Source organism: Perognathus longimembris, chromosome 1 (genome assembly GCF_023159225.1).
Source record: "Perognathus longimembris pacificus isolate PPM17 chromosome 1, ASM2315922v1, whole genome shotgun sequence".
NCBI lineage: Eukaryota > Metazoa > Chordata > Mammalia > Rodentia > Heteromyidae > Perognathus > Perognathus longimembris.
In genome coordinates this window covers 137,894,740-137,917,389 of record NC_063161.1, presented here as the reverse complement: position 1 = coordinate 137,917,389, position 22,650 = coordinate 137,894,740, and the positions used below count along the sequence as shown (strand labels likewise).

Genomic DNA, 22,650 nt, shown 5'->3' with positions numbered 1-22,650 from the left:
CTCTTTTCTCATTCCCTTCTTCCTTCTTCTCTGTTTCCCCACACCTTCATCTTGTGTGGGCTGGCAGTTTACTTTCCCTCCAACAAACTCTTTTCTGCTTGAACCATGTGGCAGGTTTCCTTTCTGGTGAACCTTACAAATGGGTCTCACAAAAAGATGTCTGCTTATCTTGGAACTTGAGCTCTGCGAAACAGTCCTTTTCAGGGGTCCGAGAGTCCTAGTTCCACTGTAATACTTACAGGACTGTGGAGCAGTCCTGATCAGCCTTTTTGTGGGCCACAGGTCTGCTCTTTGTAGGCAGAAGGTTCTAGACTTCTGAGTGGATCTAGATACCTATTGTTTTTGCCTCACAAGGAACATGCCATGGACTGCTACATTGCTGGAGGTCAAGGAGACAAGGTAGAGACTGGAAGGCATTCATGGGGGAGAGGGCTTATGCAGTTAGTGTTAGAAATGAAGAAAATAGTTTCAGAATAAGGAGAGACCGATTGCTAGCGGATTTAGGAGCAACCGGGCTGGTGTGGAGCTAAGAGGATGTTTAAGGGAATGTGGAGCTAAGAGGATGTGTAAGGGAATGTGGAGCTAAGAGGATGTGTAAGGGAATGTGAGGAGATTAGATCAAGGTAGGAAGTATATACACTTCTGAGTCATATAAACACATGAGAAAATGAGTTTACTTTTTTTTTTTGCTGGTCCTGGGGCTTGAACTCAGGGCCTGGGCCCTATCCCTGATCCTCTTTGTGCTCAAGGATAGCACTCTACCACTTGAGCCACAGGCAACTTCTGGCTTTTTCTGAGTAGTTTATTGATGATAAAGAGTCTCACAGACTTTTCTGCCTGCTCTGGCTTCAAACTGTGATCCTCAGATCTCAGCCTCCTAGGTAACTAGTATTACAGGTATGAGCCACCAGCAACTGATGAGGTTTCTCTTTTTAAAAGATAGAAAAAACTGTGGGGCATGGGTAGGATTACACCTGTAGTCCCAGCTTCTCAGGAGTCTAAGATCTGAAGTTCTCTCTTCTAAGCTAGTCTGGGCAGATAAATCCAAAAGCCTCTAATCTCCAGTTAACCAGGAAAAAAAAAACTGGTAATGAAAGTGTGGGCCAAATGGTAGATCACCAACCTTGAGTGAAAAAGCTAAAGGAGAGTGCTATGGCTCTGAGTTCAAACCCCAAGATAGGTGTGCATGTGCCAACTCTCCTCACCCCCCAAAAGATGGGAAAACTTAACAGCAAAATAATAATAAAATAAAATAATTCTCCTCCCGAGAAGGATAGAGAGTGTAGCTTTAGGAGACATAACTGCAGCAAGGGAGTGTAAAAGTGGGAATGGCCCCTTTTCCTTGGCACACAGGCTGACTATGCAGAGCGGGAGGAGGAAGGTGGGGATATGAACTTCACTGCAGAGGGACCGGGAGGGAGGACCTCTACACCAAGTCTCTTCCTCTTCTGATTATTTTCATCTATCAGTGCGGTTAAGAGGAAAGTTTGTCAGCTGAGAATGAAGATAGGGGAGCAGGTGCTGGGAATCATCTAAGAGAATAGAAGAATAAACCAATTACAAGAAACTGGAAGCTAAGAAATGAACCTGGATGGATAAATTACTTTCATCTTCAAATTATACCTCTTGGAAGGCAAATCTTTGTCATCTTAGATTTAGGAGAAAGGCAAACCTGGTTGGAGCTAACGATGGAGGATAAGCTATAGGCGTTAAATGAAGGGAAGTCCCCTTGTGCTCCTTCGTGGATGATCAAAAAGATCAGAAAGGAAAGCCCTCTTCCTCCCCTTGGCTTTGGGTTACATGTAGCCTGAGACTGGGTGCACATGCTTGGTCTCGTGTGGCCATCCTTGGCCAAATGTCTCTTGTGTACAGAGGACATCAACAGGGACCACTGAAGGACAAGGGGGAAGTGATGTGGGGGTACCACTGCTGGACAGTTGGCTGCTGCTCATGGAGGACAGGGTGATAAAGTGCTACAGCCGGCAGACAGAATGTGAATCTGTGGACAGACCAAAGCCGGTGATGCTGTGCAGAGCCTGAGAGTCCATGCTGGGTGAACGACTGCTGTTATGCTAGGGGCTGCTGGTGCCATTTATGCCAGTGATGAATCTATGGACAGAGAGCTTTGAATGAACATGATCTCTCTATTCCATTTTGCCCAGACATCTTTTCATGGCTTGCCTGAATCAAAGGAGAACCTGAGGAGAAACCCTTGTAACACAATATGTTATCAGTCACTTAATTCCTGAATATTTCATATAAATGTGAGACGTCTTTAGACTATTTGAACTTTAGAGGCATGGAGAAAAACACAGAGGCTTGTGTCTGTGTGTGCTGCCACTGTGTGCATCTACCTTCCCTGACTAAGGCTGTCTAGGAAGCTCCGAGTACAGAACCTAGCTTTAGAAGGTTGAGGAATTACATATAGGGGAAATTCAAAATGTTTCAAGGAAAATTCTAGAACATCTGAGTCAGTACAAAAGAAATTTTCCTTCTGGGGTTACCAGCATGTTATTTTTATGCTATAATTTGACATTTACCATGCAGCCGGCAAATCATCACTGTGTCACTACAGCAAGATAGTAAGACCTCTAGAGAAGAGAAGATCAAAATGCAGCACACATGAGATATCATAGTAGAGAGGGATGCTTTTGTTAGGGCGCTTACGCAGTCATAAAGATCTCTTGAACACTAATGTCTCAGAGTCTTTGTGAGTGACCCATGGGGAAGTCAAAATTATTAAGTTCTAAATGAACATATTTCAGCCAACAAATCAAGTATTCTCTAGATTTTTAATGCAGTGATTTAATTACATAAGATCCAAGTAGAGCGATGAAATTATTAAAGTGAAAACCATAATGAATACATAGGACACATATGAGAGTACACTTCTTCCAAGGTAAAGAGATACAATTGGTCCAGCATTTTCATGGATTGCATTTGATACGACATGGTAAGCTACACTGAGTACATAATATATATATATATATATTTTTTGCCAGTCCTGGGCCTTGGACTCAGGGCCTGAGCACTGTCCCTGGCTTCTTCCCGCTCAAGGCTAGCACTCTGCCACTTGCGCCACAGCGCCACTTCTGGCCGTTTTCTGTATATGTGGTGCTGGGGAATCGAACCTAGGGCCTCGTGTATCCGAGGCAGGCACTCTTGCCGCTAGGCCATATCCCCAGCCCCAGTACATAATATTTTTAAATCTCAGACAAATAAAGCTGATGAAGAGCTACTTCAAAAAAATATTGCCAGGTGAAAGAATGTAAAATCACTATTTGAATATAGAAAATGACATAAAGGATGGTCACAATACAAACTATTACAGAAGAAGAGATATGCTGAAATAAATGAATTTTCAAGAGTGTAAAGCAATTAGTAATATTTCTCATGTAATATTTCTCATAATGTTCCTCACAGATTCTAGAGGAAATGAAGACAGCTGTCTCCTGAGGTGACATGATGACAAAAGACAGAGGTGGCTTTAAAAAAATGCAAGGGACCCAATGACTGAACTTATTACCTCCTTTACATCATAGGGAGAATAATCCTCTTGGGAGAGCTTAAACACCATTTGCAGACACATCTCAATGCCAGGTGAATGCAACGCTTGGTATTTCAGTAGAAACTTATTTCAATGGTGAAAATGATGTAGGTATCAGAAGCTTATTCTTCTGAGTCTCCAGGTAGTTGACGCTTTCCCGAACTATAAAAACATTCCATAAGAAGGCACATAAAATGACGGGCTGAAACAGGCTGGTTCTAAAAACAATCCATGCCTCGTGAAAGAACTTACCAGCTGCCACTACTCGGGGGTCCTCGTGAGACTGATGTCTTCCTGCAGCACGACTGTCCGCGTTTTCATTCCACCAAAGAACATGAACTGCACAAATAAGCCTTTAGTTAGTTTTAGATGCATTTCTTTAGAATTTTTTTGTTTTGTGTGCTCGTCCTGGGGCTTGAACTGAGAGGGCCTGGGTACTATCTCTGAGGTTCTTTTCTTTGTTTAAACCCTAGTAGTCTACCACTTCCAGCATTTGTGGTGCTTAATTAGAGAGAAAGTCTCACAGACTTTCCTGCCCAGGCTGGTTTTGAACCACAATTCTTATATCTCATCCTCCTGAGTAGTTAGGATTATAGGCATGAGCCACTGACACTCAGCCTAGAATTGTTTGTGATGTTTTAGATTTTAAATATGGGATCAGAGCTCTGGAAAGAATTATGTACATTAATCAAATGAAATCAAAAGCTAAGAGGAAGTAATATCAAATTGCTAAAACAATACTGAGATGCATGTTTCATTACTTCCTTCTAGACCGTGACTAATTAAAACAGTAGATCATTAAAAAGTCTTGTTTTTCATAGGAATCTAATGTAAAAAACTAAAATAACCTCATCTCCACTCTCTAGAGCAATCTCTGTTTATATGTAACATTTTTTCTTTAACATTTTTTTTAAAAGAAATGAATAAACTGGGCTGGGAATGTGGCTTAGTGATAGAGTGCTTGCCTAGGATGCATGAAGCCCTGAGTTCGATTCCTCAGCACCACATAAACAGAAAAGGCCACAAGAGGCTCTGCGTCTCAAGAGGTAGAATGCTAGTCTTGAGCAAAAGAACCCCAGGGACAGTACTCAGGCCCTGAGTCCCAAGCCCAAGGACTGGCAAAACAAAACAAAACAAAACAAAACAAAAAAACAATACAACAAATCATGTTCTTACTACACATTATACTTAATACCAGTTAAATATTGTCAATGTGATAATTTTCTGTTAATGTTAATTTTTAATTAAGACATACAAACATTAATCTTGTACATATTTATGGAATTTCATGAGATGTTAATAATACTGTGTGCGTGTGTGTGTGTGTGTGTGTGTGTGTGAGAGAGAGAGAGAGAGAGAGACGGTCCTGGTGCTTCACCTCAGGATCTGTGCACTGTCCCTGAGCTCTTCTGGCTCAAGACTAGCACTTTACCACTAGGGCCCCCACTTCAGGCTTTTTGGTAGTTAATTGGAGAAGAATCTTAAGGACTTTCCTGCCTGGGCTGGTTTAAAATCAGGTCCTCAGATCTCAGCCTCCTGAGAGGGTAGGACTATAGGCCTGAGCCACTGGTGCCTGGTAATAATACTAGTTTTTAATGGTAATATGAATTTGTTCTTATTCTTCCAACCCTCTATCGTTGGCAACATAAATTATTCTCAATATATTTTATAACATAAATACTTATACTTCTTTATAATTAAAATTTACTATGCAAGCCAAAAAGCTTGTGGAAAATACATGGAGAAAGAAAGAAAGAATTCTAATTTTTATTACCCTCAAATAATCATGTTTTTCTATTTTGGATGTGTCATTCCCACATTTGTATATTTATGTGTGTACTTATGTTTATACATCTACACTACACTTACAGAAAATATATGCTTATATATGTATATAAAGGGTACACAATATGTACATGCTTTATGTACACATATTTATACCCACATAGTGTATGTATGTGTGTGTGCTTATATAAAATACAAGATGCATGTGAGGTTTACATATTTCTACTTGTGGATTGTCAGAAAAGTGATTTTTTTTTTTTTTTTTGGCCAGTCCTGGGCCTCGGACTCAGGGCCTGAGCACTGTCCCTGGTTTCTTTATGCTCAAGGCTAGCACTCTATCACTTGAGCCACAGCACCACTTCTGACTGTTTTCTGTATATGTGGTGCTGGGGAATTGAACCCAGGGCTTCATGTATAAGAGGCAAGCACTCTTGCCACTAGGCCATATCCCTAGTTTCTTCTTGTGGATTGTGAGTGTATACATTACTCAAATGAGATTCTGCCACATTGTTTCTAGTATTTTCTTATTATATACAAAGCTGACATACACCTCATTAGATCAGCATCCACATGTATGCCTACAATAATGAGACTATTCATGATGGTGACTATGAACTACTAGGGAGTTGCTATGTACTAGGACTTGCTTTAAGTATTTTTCATGCCTCAACTTATTTGATCCTCCCAATAGTGTAGGTGGTAAGTTACTATTTCCAGTTTTATGGATGAGGTTACTAAAGTTTAATGAAGCTAAAGTAACATACCCAAAGGTCACAAAGTTATTAAGTGAGGGAATTGGGACTCAAACTCAGACAATATATCCTTTGCATAGTATCCTTCTTATATTGAGAATAAATTTATGTTTAAAAAGTCTGCATGAGCTGAGAATATGGCCTAGTGGTAGAGTGCTTGCCTCGTATACATGAAGCCCTGGGTTCAATTCCACAGCACCACACATATAGAAAAAGCCAGAAGTGTCACTGTGGCTCAAGTGGCAGAGTGCTAGCCTTCAGCAAAAAGAAGCCAGGGACAGTGCTCAGGCCCTGAGTCTCCAAACCCCAGGACTGGCAAAAAAAAAAGTCTACACATTTTTGGTATGTTTTTCTTACAAAAGATACACACGCACACACACACACACACACACACACACACACACACACATACACACACACACACCTATATCCATTCTAGAAAAATTAAGATAGAGATTTTAAAAACCTTTAATCTTATCATTCAAAGGTGTCAACTTTATATTTTATATCATTTCAAATTTCTTGTGTGTGTGTGTGTTTGTTTGCCTGTGTAGCACTGAGGATTAAAAATTAAGCCATGCCTCCAGTTATCTTTTGAAATTTCTTTCCTGTGCAAACTATATGCACACACATTCATGAATATTACCTAGAAGTAATTTCAACAAAGACAACAAAAATAAAAGCTTTTTGTTTATATTGTCAAATTTTGGGGAGGGAAAATTATGCCAATGTCAAAAGAAATGAGTACTTCCTTTTTCTGTCAGACAAACATTATACCTCTTGAAATATGCATAAGCTACAGAACAAATGTTATTTAATTATTGCTTTAACCTGCATCTTCCTTAAGATACATTAATAACCACCTGTACATCTTCATTTGTGTAAGGATTCAGTTTTCTGTTTGCTTTTGAAGTGCACATAATGGTGATTTGGGGTATGTGATAGTTGAGCTTTTATATAATAAAAACTTCAAGTTAATATTTTCAGTAGTTTCTTTATTTTTTGACTTAGAAATTTTGGCTTGGCCTCACGTATACTATTATGTAAGTTCACAGATATCTTAATAATTGTATAACTATGTTTGTACACACTGAATCTATGATGCATTTTAATTTTATTTTAGTGTGACATAAACATCGAATACTTTTCTCCTCTTAACCTATTTTTCATCTTGGAAATACATTGCTTATGTATTCTAATGATTTTCTTTGAACATATAGCTTAAAACATAATTTCTGAGCAAAGATCAAGAGCCTGGCTGGCTGTCAGTGGTCCAGAACTCTAACCCTAGCTAGCTAGGGAGTTGAGATGCAGAGGATCAGCGTTTGAAGCCATCCCAGACAGAAAAGTCCACAAGACTCCATCCGCAAAGGAATCAGCAAAAGCCACGGTAGATATGTGGCACAAATGGTACAGCAAGCCTACTAAGCAAGCCATGCAAGATGAGGCCCTGAGTTCAAATCTCAGTACCAAAAAAAGATCATGGATCAGGCTCGGATCTTTCTGTTCAACATTCAGGTAGGGAAGTTGAGGAACCAAATGGGTACAATGAATCTTTCAAGTATTTTAGTAGCTATTCTTAATCATTTCTCCTAGATAAAAGCTACCCACATTAAAAAATAATTTGGCACAAAACCTCTGAAATTCTTGCTGTAATTTCTTTCAATTTTAATAGTTAAATGCTACATATATATTAAAAATTAAAATATATATGGATCTATGTGTCTAATGATTTAGCCTATTCACTCATACAGGGGGTACAGATGATAATATGGATGGATATACATTGTTTCTAGTTTTTATATAACTGATTAACAGTTTGGTTCTTGTATTCCTGTGTTATTTATATAAGTGCAGTAGTGTCTTGTAGTATAGGTAACTTTTGTTCCTTTGGATTTCCATATGTTTTGGGCATACATAGTATATTTTCATTCAGAAATCATCCCTCTAACCCAAGCTATATTATTTTGGGGAAAAAATCAAGGAAAGTATATTTAAGAAGAAAAAAAGAGATTAAAAATAATATTTTCTTAGCTTCTGTTTCTAAACAGCATTTCAGCATTTTAAACAGACTCTAGAAAGTATTATTGTTCTAAACTGAAAAAGCTATAAATTAGTTTTTTCAAACCTTCATACTGCAAAGAAACTTCAAAAAACTTCACTAATAATGAAAACATATCATGAAGTAAAGAGAGAAAACTGAGCCCGCACACAGTTTCACAGAAAGGGACAATGTACCTCTGTTGAGTGCTCCGTATTCGGTGTGGAAAACACCAATGAGTTTAGCATAGCCTAGGTTGACATGAGCGTTAACTGTCCTTTTAAATGCATCGCCCCACAGAGCTGGGCCCCCAGGTTTCATTTGAAAAGTGGCCAGTTCATAGACACCTGGAATTGGGAGAAAAAAGAAGCATTTTACAGAAGATACCCCAGAAATTTTAAGTCTGTTTTGTATCTAGAGGTGGAAAGCTAACTATGCACACATATTTGAAGGATCATGTTTATGCAATTATTTTACTATTATTTTACTTATTATTTTTGCTTGCTTTTATGTTTAAAAAGTTCTTGTTCATGCTAAGCCTCACTTGTTAAGTTTCATAACAGAAGAAAAGGAAAAAGGACTTGAAGCTACATAGAAGCCATTGTGTGAAATGCTCTTAATCTGTCCACTCAAAAGATTTTATTTTTTATTTTTTGGCCAGTCCTAGACCTTGGACTCAGGGCCTGAGCACTGTCCCTGGCTTCTTTTTTTTTTTTTTTGCTCAAGGCTAGCACTCTGCCACTTGAGCCCCAGTGCCACTTCTGGCCATTTTCTGTATATGTGGTGCTGGGGAATTGAACCCAGGGCCTCATGTATAGGAGGCAAGCACTCTTGCTACTAGGCCATATCCCCAGCCCTCAAAGATTTTTGAGCCACTTAAGTCTGCTAGAAAAGAAATTAGTAAGAGATGTATTATCTTATTTCTTTAGTCTTTTTTTTTTTTTTTTTGTCACTTATGGGCCTTAAACTCTGGGCTTGGGCACTGTCCCTGAGTTCTTCAGCTCAACACTAGCACTCTACCACTTGATCACCACTTCCCTGATTTCTTTTTTTTTTTTTTTTGGCCAGTCCTGGGGCTTGGACTCAGGGCCTGAGCACTGTCCCTGGCTTCTTTTTGCTCAAGGCTAGCACTCTGCTACTTGAGCCACAGCGCCACTTCTGGCCATTTTCTGTATATGTGGTGCTGGGGAATCGAACCCAGGGCCTCATGTATATGAGGCAGGCACTCTTGCCACTAGGCCATATCCCCAGCCCCCCCTGATTTCTTATTCTTCCTTTTTCTCTCTTTCTCCCCCCACACTCATTCAATTTTGATTAGAGATATTTTATTTTTTGAAGGGAAATTATCTGAAAAGAAGACTTGTGGGTTTTGATGTTTTTCTTCTTGGGTTTTTTTTTTTTTGGTTATTACATACTATATATCTAAACAACAATTGAAACACTTTTTACTTCTAGTCAGAAGTACAGAATAGATGGAGGGACAGAAACTATGACATGAGTAGATGAAATATGAAATAGGAAAATGTAGAAATTCAAATTTCTTATAAATATAAAATAAATTAGAGAGTAAATGATAATAGGAATATAATTTATAAAATTAAAACTGGACAGATGTGAGAGGTTCCTTACATCAGCAAGAAGTAAACTCAGCAATAAAATCTATTTTGAGGCATTATTTTCAAACAGAAATAAGAAAGAGGGAGATGAAAATGTTAGATTATAGTAATATAGCTTAGCAGTTTTGGTTCATTCGCTTCAATTTTTAATCAAAGATAAGTCTAATTATTAAGAGCACAGTGACCTACACTTGTAATCCTAATTATTTTTGAGAGGCAGAGATGGAGAAGATTATAGGTAAAGGTCAGCCAGGGGAAAAGTACATGAAGTTACATGTCAACCAATGAAAAGCTGGGTGTGGAGGTGCATGACTATCATCTCAGTTCCTAAAGAAGTGTAAAATAGAGGACCACAGTCCATACTACCTTGGGTAAGAACAAGACACCCTATTCAAAACAGTAATGAGAACAAAAGCTTAAAGAATGTGGCTCAGGTGGTGGGACACTTGTCCAGCAAAGGCTAGGTCTTCGATTTAAATAATAAATAAAAAGTCCCTAAAATGTTATAATGTGGTGAAATGTTTTATACTTAAATGACTGTCCAATATTATGTAAGTATTTTCTTCAGCATAATTCAGCTTTGCCAATCCATAAAAAGAAATCTCGATTTAGAAAGTTTCTTCAGACTTAAGCTTCAATTTAGTTTCATATCGACCATCAGTGTATGCTACTTTATGAAATAAAGGATTAGATCCCCACCACTAGTGGAACACTGAATCATTTAAGGCTTAGCATTATTATTACTTTTTTTTTTTTTTTTTTTTTGCCAGTCCTGGGGCTTGGACTCAGGGCTTGAGCACTGTCCCTGGCTTCTTTTTGTTCAAGGCTAGCACTCTGTCATTTGAGCCACAGCGCCACTTATGGCTGTTTTCTACATATATGGTGCTGAGGAATCAAACCCAGGGCTTCATGTATATGAGGCAAGCACTCTTGCCACTAGGCCATCTTCCCAGCCCCAAGGCTTAGCATTTTATACATCAAAATGCAAAGTGGTTAGGAGGAAGACTTACCTTCTTTTGGAGGCTTTCCTAGTTTGCACCAAGGGACCAGATAAGTAATCTCACTCTCTTGTTTATCAATGAGAGGCAAATTGGGAAGGAGGAATTGTTCTTGCCAGTCCTTATCTTCAGCCAAGGCTTTTCTAACTGCAGTTCGATGAGCAAAATTATCTACAGAAGAAAAGCATTAAGTAAAAAACAAACAAAAAAGCCCCCCCCCCCCAAACCACAAACAAAAACCCCTCAACTTCAAACCAACTGTATTTCTCTGGATTTTATCCATTCCAGCAAAATCTACCCCCAGCATTTAGGAATACTGAGGAGTTAGCAAAAGGATAGCACGTGCCTCAGGGTACTTATGATCTCATGGGGACCAGAAATGCAAGGGACTGTTGTCATGTGAGAGAATGGGTTCCAAAGGCACTACCACTTCCTGGGTGGCTGTGTGAGTCATGGTGTCTTTCTGTGGTCACCTTCTGGGTGTGTAAAAATAGAAACGATCGGGCTGGGAATATGGCCTAGTGGCAAGAGCGCTTGCCTCCTACACATGAAGCTCTCGGTTGGATTCCCCAGCACCACATATGTGGAAAACGGCCAGAAGGGGCGCTGTGGCTCAGGTGGCAGAGTGCTAGCCTTGAGCGGGAAGAAGCCAGGGAAGGTGTTCAGGCCCTGAGTCCAAGGCCCAGGACTAGCCAAAAAAAAAAAAAAAAAATGGAAACGATCATGCAACACCCATGTCCAGGGATGATGTGAGGATATAATGAATAATTCAGAATAATTCATCTATGAATAGGACTTAGCACAATGGTCAGCACTTATTACTGTGTGTATGTGTGTGTGTGTGCATACATTTCTTATTATTCATTTGAGGCATTTAACTGACAGTTCCAAGGATAAGGAACTTTCATGTTTCTGCCACCGGTCATTGGATACTTATTTTTGTTAAATTTCACTTTGAAACAAGCTCCTAGATTGATCAAACTTTGAGTCCTGGCTTCAGATTTCTTGGCAGGACCAGACCTAATGATTTCAGAGTCCTTATGCAGCTCATGGGCCAGAGGTTCATGTTACTAGGACAAACACTGTATTTCTTTTATAGTGGTGGGTGCTCAAGCCAAAAATAACACCTGGACTAAACTTCAACAAATGTGAAATTATTCTACTTTCAACAAACAGCTCCCCAAGAAATGGTGCTGATTCATTTATCTTATGGCCACCCATTATTTCTGCCCAGGATTTAATTCTCTTCTAATTTACCAAAACACTTATTAATGTATAGGCCTAATGCTCTATGTACTAATAGGAATTCATGAGACTAGTAGTAAAAATTGATAGGGTTTATGTTGGGGATAAGGATTCACACCAATCTTACATCTTAAGTGATGCGTCAGTAGTTTTAGGTTTCCTGGAAAGCTACGTTGTAACAACGTGTCTATCAAATTGGAAGCTGTGTTCTAGTGAGGCTTACTTTACTACATCATGGAAAATTCCTTAACTTGTCTGTGTCAGGTATGGAATGGACTATTTTTTTATAGTAAAGTATTTCAGGAATGTTAATTTTGACATTGATGGTCAAACCCTAGATGAAATTATTGAGTTCTTTGGGCACTGCGATATGGACTGTTATGATTAGACATAGTGTTAGCTAACAGTGTAGGGATTTTGTTTTGGAACACAAACTGTGTGATTCATACCGTATTTCCAAATATGAAATACTGTGTTCATTCTGCCCCCAAATTCTACACTCCAATATCCAACCAATTCAGAATGAGCTGTCCGAAGGTGAACATTTTTCTTAAAATTTTCCAGGAACTCATTCAACTTTGAGGATTTAAGATAGTAGGTACGGAATTCATAGAATGTTCCGTCGCTTTGTCTGGGGCCTGTGGCAAAGGATGCACATGCCTGGAGAGAGAAAAGGCAAACTTAAATATTTGGGGGAAAGGTAGGATATGTGATGTTCAGTTGCAACAAGTTGAAACAAGGGTCATGCAGTGTAGACTATAATATCTATGCTTGTATTTCTATTAGCTTCCCTTAGACATGTTTATGTAGAGACATCAATAAAGATAACCACTACCCAAAATGCTGAATGGATAGCTATTGTGAGCTAACAGGCATTGTCATTTAACCACTTTTTCATGAGTAGATGCTCATTAGAAGGCACTGGTGTTCTAATGATGTTCCTTTATCTGAGAACTACAATTGGGATCCTTGCAAACTTAGACATTTCCCTATGCAGTCATAATTTTTACTCAATAGTATGTTCATCCGAATGAACTTTACAAATTCTGTATGCATGTCTTTTGGCAAGCATAATAAAAGTATGTTTTACCAAAGATGTTTTTAGGTTCTTTAAAAATGAGAAATTTCTGCTTAGGTCAAAGAATCTCCTATATTAAGTGAATACAGAAAATTCACTGATTAAAAGCAGGCATGCATTGTAACTAATTCAACAGGATGTTATATTCTCCAGCTGCATTGTGATATAGTGGTAAAATACAGGCAAGCTGAGAAAGGAGACTTCAAGCAGAACTGTGTGAATCAGTATTCACTTCTAAAGACAGATGCAGGGTCAAGGTCATCTTTAAGCCTCTAGTGGCATCAGGTTATGGACCATTAGTTTCTCCTTCTGTTATCACTGGTTGTTGAAGTATGAAAAACTTTAATTCATCATTCATTAGGAAATGTTTTGCTATAAATTATTCTCATTAGGAACTGCTTCACCATAAATTATTCTGTGTGTATGCATACATACACGACACACACACACACACACACACACACACACACACACATCATTCTAGTTTACAAATCCATCTAATATAGCTTAGGCTAGCCTGCACCAATTTCCTGAAGCTAATGACTTCAGAAAAATCTTTTAAAGCAGTTTTTGGTGCCTACAAAGCTGTGTTCAATTTAGGGCTTACTTTTACTACCTAGTATGTATAATGAAGGTAATTAGCTTTGATTCTGATTTTTGTTTACAAAGCACAACATTATATGACTCTTACTTGTAGTCTATAGTAAGTCGTAATATAACCGTGTAATTTGAGTTTATCTCATTCTGTGTCTTACTGTCCCAAATAAATGACCTTGTCATAAAAAACAATTGCAATTGTTAGACACTCTTTGTGTTTTAAACTATACCCTAAGAAACTGTTATCAGAAGAAAAAAATCCTGCCTACTAACTATAGTGTTTAAAGACTATGAATCACAAAAAAAAATGAATCAATGGACATATGGAACAAACTTTGTTCAGGCAGACTCAAGGAATCTGTGCTTAGAAAGAGATAATTGGCTAAACACATACATTTTTAAACTATCATCTTTCCCAGGATAATAACATGCAAGGACACTTAAGAATAGGGGATATATGGGCAAAGGTTGAGAAAGTGGAATAGTTTTGTCATTTTTGTTCCAAGGCTAACAACTGAACCAAGGCAAAAGTCACCAATGTCTGACACTCTCTCAGTTCAGTCTTACTAACAACAACTAACAATCCATTTGTAAGAGAATGTTGGCAGAAACTTGAATACTCTGTTCAGAACAAATCGGTAAGGAAGTAACTAATTCTTGGCCTTGTCCCCCTATAGTGAGAACAAAGACTGCAGTTAACATCAGGTGAATGGCCATTCTTAGGAAACTGTGTCCACCAAAAAGCCCATCTCTAGAACGGGCTCTTTTCATCTTGCCACTTGAAAAGGGGGCTAGCTCCTGGACTTGGAAAGGAAAAGCAATCTTTGGGTTAAATGCACAGAACAGGTCAACGTCCGGCAATGGATCACTTGGTTGGTCCGTTTGGTACATTTCTCATCTAAGGATTTAAATTTCTGTTTCACGAGTTTCCTTCTCTGCTTGGGGGACAAATGGCAGGTCGCCGGAGCAGCGGGGCAGATCCTCCACTCGGGGGCCACCTCCTGATCCATGATCGCTCCAAAATGCTGCACGTCGCGCGCGTGCACCAAACCCAGAGACCTGACAGACAGGAGGCTCACACCACCGGCTGCGCGCCCCTCGCCAAGCCCCTCCTCTCCGAGTGTGCAAGCCTCCCATTGCACAAGGCTCCACCCCTTCCTCCACACAATGTGTGGCTCCGCCCCACTGTGCCCCCAACCCCATCCGCCCCGCGCAGCGCGCGTCCCCCGCCCCACGGCGTCCCCCGACCCCACCCGGCCCCGCGGCTCCCACCTGTGGCGCGCGCACCCGCGCGGTGAGCGCGCTGGCCAGGCGGCTGCGGACGGCAAGCATGGCGAGGCTGGAGCGCCCGGTGCAGGGTGACTCCCCGTCGTGGCTTCCTGGAATGGGCGGCGCGGGGACGGTGGGCGGGCCGGGGGCCTGGGCGGGGCTCTCAGAGGGTCAGTTCCGCCCCCGGCCCCGCGTCAGGGATGCTGCTGTCCCCCGGGGTCGGCCCTGACCTTTTGGTCTCCCCTTTTGCCGCAGATGTGCCTGTCCAGATGTCAGAGGGATGGTAGACCTGGCCGGGGGCATCTGTTCCAGCTTTGCTGGCCGCAAGTCACTGGGCTCAAAGGGCCGCTGTGTAGAAGTGGAAATGTGTAAAGTGTTGAATGTGTGCGTCCTGGAGCTGGGAGGAGTGGTGCCTTGGGGCCGGGGAGGGTGTGTGTGCTATGCTATGCTTTGCATCTAAAATCATGGAGAGGGACACTGTGTGACAGACTTGGAACCTACCAGCGACCTTTCACCTTTAAGGGCGGAGTATCTTTTCCATCTTTCTGGCCACCCTGGCAAGGTCCTGAGAGGCTTTGGAATCTATATATCTATAAATCGACATATATAGCTATAGATATATACATATATAAATCAATATATACACATATATTTATATAACTCTAGATTGATATATATAAATCGATACACATATATCAATATATCCTATGCACATCTCCTAGCATGTAGGAGATATATGTCCTATATATATATCTCCTATATGTATCTTATGTATGTACAAATATATATACACATGCATTGATATATATGCGTATCTATATACATATATATGTTAACTTTTTGTGGAACCCAGAGAATGGGGGCTAGATGGGAAATACAAATTTAAACATGCATTGAAATCAAATCGTTTTGTAAGACGGGAGAAAACAGCAGACCAGCCATGTAATCACCAGAATAACTTCATTTAAGAGTCTGTTGTTGCTGTCGGGACAGGGGCTTGAAATTAGGGACTCACATGCTCCTGCTCAGCTGGAGCTCTAGCATGTGGGCCTGCCACAGCCCAGCTTTTTGCTAGCTAATTGAAAATGAGGTTTTATGGATTGCCTGGGTTGGCTTCTGACTTCTCACCGCAGGACCCTCTGCCTCATGAGTAGTTAGGTTTCAGGAGTGAGCCACCATCTGACAGTTTAGCAATGAACTCAATCAGTAGTTAGTGGATTTCTTCTGTACTGCAGGCATTGGTAGGTAGTATAGTACTGAGAGAGAACCACTAAGTTCTAGCCCTCTTGATAAGGAGCAGCTAGCCATGATGGGGAGATGCAAAGCAAACTTAAGATGTCAGATGAAATCACAAGATCGCAAAGAAAAAAGTTAATGTCCTGTCTTACAGGGGACCACAGCCCTGTAGAGTGGGCCGAGGGATAGGTATTTCCATTGTGATACAGGGACTGGGGATAGATAACTGGCTGACTTTCTGATAACACTCCAGGTACATATAGCTTGTTGGAAATGCAAAAGGAAAATTATGTCAGCAATTATGGAATTATTAGTAAGGTATCTAGAACATACTGGAGAGAGATCACCTGTACCTAGCTATTCTCAATGTCTCTTCTTCACCCTCATCTTTTTAATAGAGAACACTTGTGGCTATGTGACTGCGTCTTATCCCAGTGAAAAATGTCAGCCCATTAATGTAGGTGAGGAATGGAGAATGGAGAAGCGGTTCCCTTCTGTTTCTTCACTTCTATACTTGCTGAAATGTGGCTGTAATGGCTTGAGTCCACAAACTAAGATAGATGATGATGATGATGGAATAAAAGTAGTCTATATTTCGGATGTCTTTAAACTGAATCCTACTCACCCTGATCTTTCCTTCCTTCGGTCTATATTACATGAAAATTTCTTTGTAGTGTAAGACTGCTGTTACATGGCTTATATCAGTGATCTTAATAGTGTAGGCATTTCTCATTCCAGTGGGGCTTTCTTGTTCTCTAATATGGCAGGGCACTGATTCTGGGTTCTCCTCTGACAAACCAGCTGGCTGTTTTATTTCTTTTTCTTCACTCAGGCATTCTGGGCCTTTGTGATTTTTGCAGGCAACAGAGTGGTAAGTGTGGGCAGCAGCGTTAGCCCTGGGCCTTTGACAACTAGAGTGGTGGCACAGGGTTTAGGCCTTGGGGTTATGAACCCAACAGGCCACTGTTGTTTTACTGTCTTCATTGCCTGCCAGCTGCTGCCCTTACCCTGGCGGCTGAGCAGGTGAGTCTTTCCTGATGCCAGGACAGCTTCCTTACCTGTGTCTGCCTTCATATTAGAAGCCCAGTCAAAGGTGGGTAAACCATTGGAGACAAAGTCTTTATTGGATAAATGGAAGGTGGAGGCTGCTGCTACTCACAAAGAGAATCAACTTATGTAGTCAGTTGAAGGGGGTGTGACTGTCTGCTCCAATCATAAATGTCCCCTCATATTTCTTCCAAACATGGTACAGCCCATTGTGTAGATGAAGGATCCTGTTTGCTTGCCAGCAGCAATCGTTACTGTTGGTCTTCTGTTGAGCCCCTTGCAGGGAAGGGCTTAGGTGGGAGTAAGAGTGTAGTGCTTTCTGGAGCTGAAGTCATGCTTTGATTGTTGGCAGTGTAGCTGTTTGGCCACCTGCTTTGCTCCAGGCAAGAGGGGCCCAGGAGAAGAATAGTGTAGACACTATTGCATCTAAAGTTTAGTCTTTTCAGTCTCCAACATCTCAGCCCATTTAAAAGAAAAAAAAAAGTTCAAAAGGCTGCTGATAACAAAGGTTATCAGTAACAGTATGTCAACAGTATTCAAAGAGCTCTAACAGTGCTTAACTTCAGTCCCAGTGTTCCTGGGAAAAGTGGGTCCCCACCACCTCTGTTGATTCTGTCAACTCTCTTGCTTCATGGTTTGATGGGTATAAAATTCTACACTGGGAATCTTTTCTGTTTTTTGTAAAGGCAATGTTTTATTGTATATTTTTCTTTTCTATTTTTTTTGGCCAGTCCTGGGGCTTGGACTCAGGGCCTAACCACTGTCCCTGGCTTCTCTTTGCTCAAGGCCAGCACTCTACCACTTGAGCCACAGTGACACTTCTGGCTTTTTCTATATATGTGGTGCTGAGGAATTGAACCCAGGGCTTCATTTATACGAGGCAAGCACTCTACCACTAGGCCACATTCCCAGCCCCTCTATACTAAGTTCTATAAGAAACTCACTAAATTTGGAAATGGATTATTTCTTACTCTCTGGGAAATCAGATGAGTTTTGGAGAAACTCCATCCCCCAACCCCTCCAATTTGTCTATCTCAATAGATTCATCCAGACACTGAAACTGTACTGAAAAACTTAGTCTACCTTTTTTTCTTATTAGTCTCAAGATTTTATGTTATTGGAACACAGAGCCTCTAGCTGATCCTGTAACTTCCTTTTTGTATTTATATTTATTTTTTCCAGTCCTAGGGCTTGAACTCAAGGTATGTTCAGTCCCTGAGCTTCCTTTTACTTAAGGTTAGCACTCCATCACTTGAGCCACAGCCCCACTTCCTTCTTTTTCTGTTTATGTGACACTGAAGAATCAAACCCAGGGCTTCATGCATTCTAGGAAAGCCCTCTACCACTTAGTCATATTCCCAGCCTGATCCTCTAATTTTCTATACCAATTCTTCTGTTTACTTTGTCGGTTTTTTTTTACACTTTTTTTCTGGTGGGCATGTGGCACAATTTTATCATCTAACATAGACATGTAAATTTCTTTCACAGTATTTACTCTCAAGAGTTCTTTTTTTTTTTTTTTTCAAAAAGCACTGTCCTTGGGATATTTCTTTCTTGTCACAAAGTGTTTTCTGTTTGCTTTGCCAGTTCAATACTCCTATTTCTCTGAGATAATAAGTATAATAAGTATTACTTCCTGGTGATGTTTTAAAAATAATGATTCTAATGTCTTCTTTCAGAATAGCTTCTTTTTCATTTGGATTTTGTACATTTTCTATCTTGGTACCAGAGTTTTTTTTCTAAAATACTTTTATTTGACTTCTGGATTTGAATTCTCAATTACCTGTTAAGTAGTGGGCCTCATTGTACAATTTTCTAAGTGGGCTCTTTGAGGGTAGCCACCCTATCTTCTTAGTATTTCTAAGTCTTTGAGTCTGCTCCTATAAAATCGTGTAGCATTGATTGACTTAAAATATGAAGTAAAAGATATCCAAATGTAATTGTATGTTCATTCAGAGTATACAGAGAATGTTGGTAGAATACATTTTTAGACATGCAAGTTTCAAAAATTTAATAACCACATATCTTCTCCTAAAACTCTGTGTGTGTGTGTGTGTGTGTGTGTGTGTGTGTGTGTGTGTGTGTGTAAGATCAGTGGAGAAACTTCCCATGTCTTATGTGTGAAATATGCACCTTATTTCAGTTTCCTGTGATTGAAGGGAGGTCACTATTTCAGTATTTTCTAGGTTGTAATCTTTATTCGTTTGTTTCTCACATTCCTGCATGTGGCTAACATTTCAAGGTTAAAAAAAACAGGATAAAAACTACACTGTTGTAATGTATAGATAACAAATGTACAATAGAGTTTTATTTCATATCCATGGAGAATCCTAAAGTAGGTTTTCCTGGTTGGCAGGCGATATTTTTTTACATGATGAATTAAGGCTTTGCCTATCCCGGGATTTACTATTTTTCTACAGATTTATCATTAAATGAATCTAGCAGTCAGGAAGGTAGAGGGAATTTCTAGAGGAAAATAGAGGGCTGTATAGAAAATGAATTATATTGTATCAGTGTCATCAAAATATAAAGACATAAACTGAGCTCTAGTGGTTCAGGCCTATAATACTAGCTACTCCGGAGGCTAAGATCTGAGGATATTAGTTCAGTGGCTGCCAGCCCAGGCAGGAAAGTCCATGAGACTCTTATCTCCAATAAACTACTCAGAAAAAATCTGGACGTGGCTCAACTGGTAGAGCACTAGCCTTAGGCAAAAAGCAGCTCAGGGACAATGCTGAGGCCCAGAGTTCAAGCCCCAGGATCAGAATATATCTATGCACATCACTTAATATACTTAAGATGTTAAATAACAAAAATCTGACAGTTGTTGAAAGAAATGGGATTTCATGCAGTGATGAATGTAAAAGATATTTGGGTGTATTTTCAAGAAATAGAGGTAGAATTTGGTAGCATTTAAGATTTTTACTGGCTAATATGTCACAGGTCCTAATAATAATGTTGTGGTTAATGTATTGGTGACAGTAGATACAACATTTTGCCTATGAAAGTTACCAGACCCTCCAAATACCATGAACAGGATGCCACACACCCTTGCTTTAGGATACATACCTGGAAACAGAATTACCTGGTCATAATGCATGCTTTTATTCATCTTTGCCAAATAGTGCCAAGTTTACAATCTTTAAAACCAGTATATGAGATTCTCTAGCTATCTCTTTGAATTTCATATATGTGAAGGTACATTTTTATGCCCCATATAAAAACTGGTATCAGTTGCAGTGTGGTAAATTAAGGAGTGGGAAAAAGAAATAATTGACCTGTTTAGTTTTGTCTAAAGGTTAGGCCCACACAGTCGTGTATGGAGGCAGTAGAGGTGGGTCCAATGCTGTCCTAGCTGAGCTAGAGGACAGACACGAACCACATCCTGGGTACTTTCATTAGCGATACTTTTAACTGTCACTAGATGGCAGCCTAGATTAACTTTTCTTTTATTGAATGCTATGTAGTCATCTAGTTTTGCTGTTTTATGTTGTAATTTAAGCTTATGAATATAAAGAGAATTTATAGACATTTATGATACTTGATTACATATCAGAGAAAACATTTCAGGAAAGGTGAGTTACTCTCATAACGTTTGTGAGTTGCTTCATTTTTATTTATTTTTGTTGTGCCAGTTCTGGGCTTGAATTTGGGCACTTTCCCTGAGCTCCTTCTTGCTCAAAGCAAGCACTCTAACACTTGAGCCACTGTGCTATTTCTGAGTAGTTTTTAAAATTGAAGATAAGAGAGTCTCACGGACTTTCCTGCCTGGGACTAGCTTCTAATTTCCATCATCAGATCTCAGCCCTGAGTAGCTAGGATTACAGGCGTGAACCACCAGTGCCTGGCTATTTTTGTTATTTATAAAAGGGAACTTTCAATAGAAGTAAAAACCAAGTTACATTAAATATTCCTTACTGTGTCCTGCTGACACCACTAAGTACTTGTTAAGCATGTTTTGTGCTGAACATTGAAAGGAATGCTGTGCTGATGGAAAAAGACCAAATCTGTGAGCTTTGTGTTCTCTACTAGTTTCTTTCCTAATGTCCTTGTTAATAGGCTCAGTGACAGGAAAGTTCATGAACATTCTAATATATACTGATGGCATAAATTGATATAAGTTGGAATCTACTTACAAGACCAACTTTTATTATTAAAACCCATGAATATATATAACTTTTTAAAGCTATTCTGTTGTTTTTCCTAAGGCCTTTGCATAGGTAAGTTTTAATAACAATGATATGTAAAAACCTGTCAGCAATAAATGCAATTATTTCCTAATTTATGCATTGCAAATTTTCTTCTTTTGAATAATCTCTGTGCCTTATGATAGAGTTGGTTTTTTTTTTAATTAGGAAAGTGTTTTTAGAACTTTTGTAGTTTGTTTCAGTTTTCTTCATTAAGTATTGTGGCTTGTTTCTCTCCCAGTATAACTGGACACACCTTCTATCTTTACTTGCTCACACACACTGTGGCATTTTTCCTGATCATCCGACTGCACATCCGTTATCCAGTGATGTCCAGTGTATTTATTTGTCTTCATCTCTACAAAGTGTCACACAAACTACTAGCTGATAATTCTTTTCGTGTGTGTGTGTGTGTGTGTGTGTGTGTGTGTGTGTGTGTGATTTGACACTTGAACTCAGGGCCTCATGCTCATGCTCTTGCCGTACTTTTTCCTCAAGGCTGGTGATCTACCACTTAAGCCTCACACCCCACTTCTGACTTTTTGGTAGTTAATTGGAGATAAGAGTCTCGGAGATTTTTCCACCCAATCTGGTTTTGAACTTTAATACTCAGATTAGCCTCTTGAATTCATAGAATTACAGGCATTAGCTATGGACACCCAGCAGGAATAACTCAAATAGTGTTTTGAAAGTCTAAGTTGACTTCATTTTCTAAGAGATATAAATTAACTTTATTTCTTTTTTTTGTCCATAGTGGGGCTTGAACTCTGGGCCTAAGCACTGTCCCTGAGCTCTTCAGCTCAAGGCTAGTTAGTGTTCTACCACTTGAGCCACAGAGCCACTTCTGGTTTTCTGGTGGTTAATTGGAGATAAGAGTCTCAAGGACTTTCCTGCTGGCTTTGAATGGAGATCCTCAATCTCAGCCTCTTGAGTAGCTAGGATTACAGGCGTGAACTACTGGCACCTGGCTTTGACTTTATTTTAATTGGTGGTTCTAGTGTTTGAACTCACAAGCCTTGTGCTTGCTAGTTAGGGACTTACCACTTGATCTATGCCTCTAGCCCTTTTATGCCCGCCTTAAAAGTTGTTTCTACTGCTTCTCACCTTTCCTCTTTGACTTTTTTGGTGCCAGTCCTGGGACTTGAACTCAAGGGCCTGGGTAATGTCTCTAAGCTTCTTTTGCTTAAGGCTACCGCTGTCCCACTTGAGCCACAGCTCCACGTCTGGAATTTTAGGAGGGTAGTTTATTGGA

At 39.8% G+C, this 22,650-nt stretch overlaps 1 protein-coding gene across 1 annotated transcript; it reads right to left on the bottom strand.

The window, feature by feature from the left end:
• Positions 1-3,420: 3,420 nt before the first annotated feature.
• Positions 3,421-15,049, bottom strand: LOC125346125 (protein NipSnap homolog 3A). The gene is made up of 6 exons (XM_048338384.1): positions 14,932-15,049; positions 12,434-12,644; positions 10,752-10,910; positions 8,323-8,472; positions 3,800-3,886; positions 3,421-3,709 (listed from the first exon to the last, which is right to left on the bottom strand). Exons 1-6 carry the CDS (start codon positions 14,989-14,991, stop codon positions 3,633-3,635), a joined length of 744 nt encoding a protein of 247 aa, XP_048194341.1. The 5' UTR covers positions 14,992-15,049; the 3' UTR covers positions 3,421-3,632.
• Between the last annotated feature and the right edge of the window lie 7,601 nt (positions 15,050-22,650).